At 35.6% G+C, this 9360-nt stretch overlaps 1 protein-coding gene and 1 long non-coding RNA gene across 6 annotated transcripts in view; one reads left to right on the top strand and one right to left on the bottom strand.

Annotated features, from left to right (window-relative positions):
* The window catches only part of LOC106873635 (zinc finger protein 239), a 25367-nt gene extending 18449 nt beyond the window's left edge, over nt 1-6918 (top strand). For 4 of the 5 annotated variants that reach the window (XM_052978178.1, XM_052978179.1, XM_052978175.1 and 1 more), the window contains one exon: nt 1230-6918. In XM_052978178.1, the coding sequence (XP_052834138.1) occupies nt 1575-2570 (996 nt within the window). In that variant the 5' untranslated portion in view covers nt 1230-1574 and the 3' untranslated portion in view covers nt 2571-6918. Of the gene's footprint in view, nt 1-6; nt 1136-1229 lie in introns of those variants that run through there. The other variant, XM_052978176.1, reaches the window with a different exon arrangement.
* Nucleotides 6887-9360, bottom strand: part of LOC128251297 (uncharacterized) — a 44525-nt gene continuing 42051 nt past the window's right edge. The window contains exon 3 of the long non-coding RNA XR_008267068.1: nt 6887-8025. This is a non-coding gene — a long non-coding RNA (uncharacterized LOC128251297). The remainder of the gene's footprint in view (nt 8026-9360) is intronic.

The raw sequence follows: 9360 nt of genomic DNA, 5'->3' as shown, positions 1-9360 counted from the left end.
CATTAGTTTCCAAGCAAGGTAATATTTCCCCATGTCTGCACATATTTTCATGTTGATGTGCATTGACATTTATTCAGTAATATGAAGACACACAAACACACACACAGAGGACAACCTTCTTTCAGTTTCTGTCTATCAAATCCACTCAGATGGTTTTAGGTGCACTGGTGCTATTAAAGAAGACACTTGCTCTATGGGATTGAACTTGAAATCACATGGATGGAAATCAAAGTTGTTTAACATTTTCTTTTTGTTTTTCTAATTCAGTTGGCTTTTTGTTATTCGTCAATGTTTATTCTTGTTTTGATCAATCATAAAAAAATTAGGTTCTGCGACTATCCATATGATTGTACGACCTGCTAGAAATAACAGCACATTTCCTGTCAATTTCCCCTTCCAATGAAGAATATTAAAGACTGTATTGCATGGTGTAGTAATAGATATTAAACGTTATAGAAATAGACAGGATGTTCATGGATGGAATGTCTATAATCACATATCTGTTCAGTCAGAACTGACCTGGATGTAAACAACAATGCCAAGTTATATTTCTGGAGAAAGACTAATATTAGTGTCCAATATTCAATGTGAAGGTGTCAGTGTAGGTTAGAAATATGTAAGCTTCACACAAGATTCTATGATGTCGGCTTTTATGAATTCAAATGGTAACGCCATTGTCATCTGGAAGGGGTTGCATGGTTTGGCCCGAGCTGACAAGCTGCAGCACTCTCCAGTCTGGTTTGTGATGGTTTCTACAGCTAGATACCTTTCCTACTGCCAACCACTTCACAGTGCACAGGGTGCCTTTATGTGGCAATGCAGGGTAACTTTTATGTGCCACCACACTTGCTTTCATGTGGTGGCACTGCACATCCACTTTTATGAAGAACACTCATAAGTGCTGTTGGCCACCAGAAGGGTGAGTCTGAATACTTCTGCTGTGGGTCTTCTTGAGTACAGCGGAGTGCCAGTCATCTTGGTCTTCATCATATCACCTGAAAGGTTCAGCATCCTGAGTTTGCTCATCAGCACTTCATCCCATGTCTTCTTGCGTATCCCACTTCCACTTCTTCCATCTACTTTGAGAGATTGGCACTTCTTTATGGAACAGTTGGCATCCAGCTCCATTTTTAAGGTAAATGTTTATTTCTACAGTTTATCTCAATAGAAATGAATCTGTATTTTTTAAGTTGCCTCTACATTTTACTGTTGTGTCTCTATAATTTCAGAACATCAGATGACAGAAGAAGCATCCTCAATAGCCACCATGTTTTAAAGACTAAAGGAAAATATTCTACAAAACAGATGTATAACATTGTTTCTACAAATCTTTGGAAGAATTCTTGTGAAACATTTGCTCTGAAATAAAATTATTAGCCAAATTTCTTAACATTATTGACTAGAGTGTGAAGAAGAGAAGCTTGTGTGCTGATCAAAGCTTGATAAATTCATGGAAGCTTTGTGAAACAAAGATAACAATGGACAGAAATACAACAGCAGAAATGTATGTAAGGAATAAAGTATAAAAACAAAAGCAAGAAGAATATATTGACTGGGATTTGAGAGGAAAAGTAATGGATAAGAGTGAGAAAATTATTTCCCCTGAAGACATAATAAAAGAGATGAGATCTTATGACTGTGATATCTGTAGAAAGTCCTTCTCTCGAAAAAGTAACCTGATTACGCACAAACGTACTCATACAGGAGAGAAGCCATATCAATGTGATATCTGTGGTAAATCATTCTCTCGAAGTAATCAGGTTGCTGTGCACAAACGTACTCATACAGGAGAGAAGCCATATCAATGTGATATCTGTGGTAAATCATTCCCTAAGAGTAGTAACTTATCTAGACACAAATATATCCATACTGGAGAGAAACCATATCATTGTGATATTTGTGGAAAATCATTCTCTTTAAGAAATCATGTTGCTGTGCACAAACGTACTCATACAGGAGAGAGATCATATCATTGTGATGTCTGTGGTGAATCATTCACTCAACATATTCACTTAACTTCACACAAACTTATTCATACTGGCGAGAAACCATATCATTGTGATGTCTGTGGTAGACCATTCTCTCTAAGTAATACCTTAAAGAAACACATACGTATTCATACAGGAGAGAAGCCATATCACTGTGGGATCTGTGGTAAATCATTTTCTCAAAGTTTTAGTTTATCTGCACACAAACGTATTCATACAGGAGAGAAGCCATATCACTGTGATATTTGTGGTAAATCATTCTCTCAAAATACTGCCTTAGCAACACACAAACGTATTCATACAGGAGAGAAGCCATATAATTGTGATATTTGTGGTGAATCATTCTCTCAAAATACTGCCTTAGCAACACACAAACGTATTCATACAGGAGAAAAGCCATATAATTGTGATGTTTGTGGTAAATCATTCTCACAAAGCAATAGCTTAAAGAAACACAACTGTGTTCATACAGGAGAGAAGCCATATTGTGACATTTGCGGTAAATCATTCTCTCAAAATGCTACCTTAACCAAACACAAACATATTCATACAGGAGAGAAAGGAAAAGAGCAGTTTCTATAGTTTCTTGTTTGCTGTATTTGTTTAATATTCCTGTGTTTTATGCAATGGAAATTATTTCCAAAAATTTTAGTTTTTTGTTTTGTCTCTGCAATATTTAACTCCCACTCCTTTCTTGACTACTCATGCATTATTCTTTCTTGATTGTTGCATCTTGTAATTATAATATATTTATTGTTTATTGTCTTTTAAATGTTTCACTCATTAAATATTTTATACAACAACATAAGTTAATACTTTTTTATATTCAGGAATATTGTAAAGTTGTCAAATATATACATAAACAATGACCCGAAATACAAAACAGAAGAAATCGTAAAGGAAGAACATGAGGCATTTGTATAGTTTAATGCCCCAACCAGACTGATTCCTTGTTAGTTTCTGAATAAGGGTTTCTTTAAACTAAACTTTACAAAGATAGGTTTTGAAGTGTCCAAATGATGATTTTCATAAAATTGAGAGACAACATTTTGGAGGAGATTCCTGACTATCCAGTGTCAACTCTGTTCCACTTAGATAAACTTATCCAATTCTTCAACATGTCAGGTGAAATTCTGTTCAATCTTGAACATTCTCCGATAACCACTTCTGACATGTTGCAGAAGTATGACAAGCACTAAAATGTTGTTGCTACACATATAGCCTTCTGGCAGTATCTTTCTTCAGCAAGGTTTCTCCACTGTCTCCAGCAGGTTCAAGTAGCCATCTAAATGGAACCTCACTCCATATTCAATAATGTTGGGTGGCATGACACACAAGCCGGATTGGCTACATTATAACCAGAGAACAGGATAGGCAGACACTCGTAAATGCAAAGTCTTTCTCTGGTAAAGAATGATCTTCACAACATAGGTTAGCAGTTAGTGACTTGAGACTGAGTGCAAGAAGGAAATTTCAGCCAATCACGAACTGAAAGTCCTGCAAGTTCATGGATCCTGCAGACAGATTTAGAGATGTACTTTGATGAAAAGAAGGAGAAAGAGAACAACTGGAAGTTCTGATGAGACAACCCTTGTAGAGCTGCAGAAGAAGTTTGTGGTTGGTGTGAAATATCAGGTAGGTGAAGGATGACGTGATGGTGGAACAGAGAAGTTTATAGAACAATAGAAACAAAGAAGCAGTCTTGGAAGATTTGGAAGAATGGGAGCAATTGGTAGCTCAAAGAGAAGCTGGGAAACGGGGCTCTTTAGCAAGGAATAAGCAGAATAAAATGTGGTATGCAAATATTCAACAGGTTGAGGACCAAACATATGAAGTATTCTAATTTGCAGAAATTGACGTTTGGGATGTGTATGGAGATAGATAATGACAAACTTGCATTCAGTGATTCTAAAAAGAAAGAGGAATGATAGGACAAATATGAAATGCTATTCAAAGGTTAATGTTTTAAGACCATTGTCAAGATCAAGAGCAAATAGCAGAAGGACCTTGACTCACACAAAATGACTTCCAGGCCAGTTGCCAAAAGTGGCAGAACACAACTAGTTTGGGAACATTTTCATACTACCTCATATCTGTTTGAAGTAATTTGATCCTGCATTCCAGATCAGGAAGTAAAACTGTAGCCTGAATGTTTTGGTAGACTTTACCCAACTTTTTTTCTCTGGCTCTGCACTCAGAAATTTATGAGAGCCAACTTTCTGATTATCCATTGTCCGCTTCTTCAACATGTGAAGTTAAATTCAGTTCAGCCATGATAACCTATGAAATATCTTTTGTTTCTCTGACCTGGCTTAACTCAGAAATTTTTATGAAAATGGAACAGTAAATAGAATGCTCTCTTTTATCATAAAAGAGGCAACATGCTTTGTCTCAGTAATGTTGTCGTGTCAGAAACATAAAGATGTGCTTTTGTCTCTTTCCTTGCTGGCTGTTACCGATGTAACATTTCTCTCTTATCCTGTCTACTCAGAGATATTTACACAATGGATAACAACTACAACCTGTCTTTATGTATTAACTCAAAATAATTCTTTAGCTGATAATTCTAAATGAAAGCAAGTTTACTTATGATCTATTTCGAGTGTCATTTATTCTATGTATGATGGATTAAATTTGATAGTTTGCATAAAAGCAACATAAACCATATTATTCCATCCAAGAATAGAAATATATTAAAAGACCAAAAACTATCTAGATTATGTCTGGGAGACAGCAGTTTACTCAAAGTAGCCACCCTCAGCTTCCACCATGGTCTCAAGACAGCTCTAGAACCTGGAGTCTTTGTCTCTGAAAAGATTTTCAAGCACCTCCTTGATCTTGGCTACCAGCTCAGCATTGCTATTGAAACAGAGCAGTTGGTGTTTTTCTCAACTGTACCTCACAAATGATAATCCATGAGATTACAATCAGGGGAATTAGGCTTGGAGAAGTGGTAGAAATTCACTGACAACCACTTCTGACTCTTTGTGGAAATATGACAAGCTGTCAAACGTTGCTGCCACATGTACAGCCTTCTGGCAGTATCCTTCAAGGTTTTCATCACAGCTTCATGTCCCATCTGAATGGAATTTAACATTCTAACATCATGTTCAAAGATGTGGGGTGGCATGACATCACCTTCACTGGAGACACACTCAAAGATGAGCCTGTTGCATTCTTTCCTGCTGGTCATCACTTTGTAGTCTCTGTTGCTGCTGTACATATTAGGCTTTATGACTTTTACAGTGTTCAGAAAGTATTGAGCAGCAGTCACAATGTCAGCATTTTTTCTATCTAGTTCTTGTCATCATGATACAGGTAACTCTCTTACATTATTCAGCTGGATTTTAGTCCTGTTAGTTAATTATTTTCTTTTTTGGACTACAACGCTACTCTTTATGCTCTGCCAGAATATTGACTGTTCACCAATACATAAAGATTTTTTCTGAAAACAAAGACGTAAAATATTGTAAAATTTACCCTGAACATCCTGTGTGCCAGTTTTTATAATTTACAAAATTGCAAACTGAATCTGATTATTCATAAATAATGGGGGAAAAAAAAAGATAATTATCATCTCAAAGAGGAAGTCATCTGGAAATAATAATAAAAACAATATAATCTTCTCTGAGAAATAACTCAACTTTTAGATCTACTTTTTATCAGTCTCTCTCTACCAGTCACCACACTTTTTATGTTTCTCTCTTTCACAATATATGTCTTATCTCTCACACATTGGCTTCATTTTGTTTAAAACTTTGTCTTCAAATGTTTGCTTTCGTTTTATCACAGCTATCATGTACAAATCCTGTTTTCTAATTTGGTAAAATGATCAAACTTGAAACCTGTCTAACATTTTTCTAGAAAAATTTCTGGAATAATGTAATCACAAATAGGGATTCAGTGTGAAAAAAATATTTTAACGTATGAAGTTTGAGCATTTTCAGTTAGTTTTGAAGGTTCAAAATCTGTGATGGCAACAAAAAAGAACTCTTTTCTCTTTCATTTTCACTTCCCTCGTAGTAAACTATTTATCTCACACTCTCTCTATATAAAGTATACAGCTATTGTTGTGTGTGTGAGGAGTATTTATTAGAGCGACAGTGTGATTTAAAAAGCGTTCAGTAAAATATAATTTATTTTAATAGCATACTTTTCTGTCTTCTGGCACAAATCAGTCGATGTTGTTGACTATTTTAGTTGAAGCTGCGGTTTGATCCAGAGTTGCCCCTCTTTGGTATTTTCTATTGATTAATACTAATAGAAACATCGATGTCTGGAAAAACTGGGTGGGAACACTTGACAGATATGGTGTTTTCACCCTTTATTTTACCTTAAGAGAGAATGTTTTCTCTGGGGTGACTGCAGTCAATATGTCTCTGGCAGCTGAAATATGTCACAAACACATTTTAATTAACCTAATGTTCTCATCCATTCATTCATTCATTACTTCACAAATACATGATTAAAAGGTATCTACCGCTGCTGTTTCCCATTGAAACATATCTGCTTATTCCATTATTACAATCAATATATATCCATTATTAGTGTTGTATGTAAAACTATACATATATAAGAATATATCTGAGTGTGTGTAAGTATTTCTGCATATGAATATAGGGTTACGGTTGGGGTTTATGTGTGGATATATATGTGTTTGTTTGTGTATATATATATACTTATAAACTATGTGACTGCTGATATATATACATTTGTATTTCTACACAAAAATTTATTTATATCGCTCTCCTTCCCTTTTCATTTATTATCGGTGATGTGATGCTTCTAAATATAAACGATTCATCCAAATGTATTTTGGTATTATGAAAACTGTTTCTAATGAGAAATGCCTTACATAACACGTTAATCATTCTAATTGCAATCAGAAAATGAATCATATGTGATGGAAAATAAACAATACCAAAAAACATTTCTGTTTTCCTGTTATGTATATACGTATATGCACACAGCTGCATCTGTGTGCGAGGGACTTTGTCTCCATTAATATTCACAGGCATCGTTTAGTTGCATTGCACGTTGTAACCATGTCTAGGTTCCTTGATATGTGCTGACATACTGCACGATCTTTGTGAATGAAGGGCTCTTTGAAGTGGTGGTTTCGGTTTCCAGTCCTCCATATAACCTTGTTAAGTCTGTCTTTTGCATGAGAGGCTGGGAGATTTATTACTTGACTTGGAACAGTTGGCAGCAGAAAGGGAACCTAACCACAGAAACCTCTGTCCCCAAATACTCGTCTGACTCTTAGAATATCGTAAAGTAAAACTTCAAAAACAATAGAACACATGTGGGGGGGGGCGTGTGCGCTCGTGTGTGTGAGTTTCTAATATCTAAGAAACACCGTCTTGTTTCTCCTCCGCGCCCTCATCACCATCATCATTGAGCATCTGCTTTCCATGCTGGAATGGGTTGGATTGTTTGAGATATGAATATTCTGCAAAATGTCGAGAAAATTCGAGAAAAGTTGCAATTTCAGATCAGAATGTTTGCAAAATAAATTCAAAATTCGTAAGAAAGTATTTATATTGAAAATATCACAGATGTAATTTATCTTCAGAATGTGGATATAGATGGAGGGACGTAAAAAGCCTTTCTTTAAAAGTATTGTGCTTCTTTTCATGTATGGATAAATCAAGACTTATTGATTGGTGATGAGGGAATTTTGACAGTAAACCATATTACTTCATGCTGTAAGAGGCAAGTAAGTAAAACAAAAACCTAAAAAACAGAAACAATGAATGGATGAATTGTTGCTGTGGATAAAACCAACAAAACTAACCCCACACCAGTCAGGGATTGAAATGTTTGGTTTTGTTCTAATGAATTGTCACATTTATACAGTTATGTTTCCATGTCATTACAAACATGTCTCATTAAGACATTACGGTTACGTTCTTCGTTCAAAATTCGCCGAGGTCGACTTTGCTTTCATCCTTCGGGGTCGATAAATTAAGTACCAGTTGCGTACTGGATCGATCTAATCGACTGCCTCTTTTCCCCAAAATTTCGGACCTTGTGCCTAGAGTAGAAAAAAATTAAAACATTACGTTCCTAGAATGATCTAACGTGGATATTACGGTTCATTAAAAATAATTGGGCCAAAATGGCAAAAAAAAAAAAATTACCAGAATTAAGAAAGAACTGGAATGGCATAGTGAGCAGCGACGTATTACGTCAGATAAGATGGTCAATACAGATGAATAGAAATACTCACATAAACACACGCACATAAATTTATTACAATATACTAAAAATTAAAGGGATTTAAACAGAGACAGATACCTTACAGACAGAAGACACGCATGCGCATTGAATGTGCTTCTATTTGATGTTGATATCCGGTTAAATGACCTGTGCATGAATTTCTCTTAATCAGCTGATAATAATAAATTTAAAATACATAGAATGCATTTCTCAACTACCACAAACACATAACAATACTATCCTTAATGAAACATTTCCGTAAATGTTAAACAGTACTATCATTTCGTGTTTTTTTTGGTGGTCGTGAGTTGTTGGAGGATTGTTGAATTTGCTGCCATTATTTTGTTGGGTGTTTTTATAAAACACCTTGTTATCTGCGTTTGGCAGACTTTGTGAACGTTGTACCCCTCTGTGAGGAGGGGAATTATTTTATTTTTATTTGCGTCAACTGTGGGAGTTATCACAAATATTGCTCTTCTGTAGACGAGAAACCCACAAATATGCCCTCCGGGGAAAATATGAAAGCTGAATATGTCCTCCGTTCAGGAGAATAATGTTAACAAGAAAACGATGTCCGGTCCTGAACCAAAGTCTGATGTGAACATGTCGTCTACTGTACAACAACCCAGTGAACAAACAAAGAAAATTAACTTCGCAGCAGCTGAAATTCAGAAGCAAAAATTAAATATAGAAGCAGCAAAGTTGATACAACACCAAAAATGTTCGAAAGGGAGGGGAACGATACAAAAGCAACCTTTCCTGATAATTTCATAGACAATACAGCCAGGAAAATAATTGTTTTTAAAAGCCTCATCATTAAAGACAAAAAGCTTGAAAAAGCACCAAAGGAGGAAGTAGAAAGTGTCTACAGCCTATTTGGCAAGACATTCAGTTCATCACAAGAAGAAGATTTGCAACAATTATTGTGTACTTCAAGAGTGAAGAAAAGGCAAAGGTACGCTCAATGAAACCGCTCAAAACCACAGATATAGTACTGCTGCCTACATACCTAAGCAGATGCACTTCATGAATCACCATAGAGGATATTCCACCTGAAATTGATGTTACTTGGTTATGTGTGGACCTTACAATGTGTTTAGATGATGAAATAACTATTTTAGAAGCATCCAAAATACACCAGCAGAGTTGG

Source organism: Octopus bimaculoides, chromosome 30 (genome assembly GCF_001194135.2).
Source record: "Octopus bimaculoides isolate UCB-OBI-ISO-001 chromosome 30, ASM119413v2, whole genome shotgun sequence".
NCBI classification, from domain to species: domain Eukaryota; kingdom Metazoa; phylum Mollusca; class Cephalopoda; order Octopoda; family Octopodidae; genus Octopus; species Octopus bimaculoides.
This window is presented reverse-complemented; position numbering and strand designations above follow the sequence as displayed.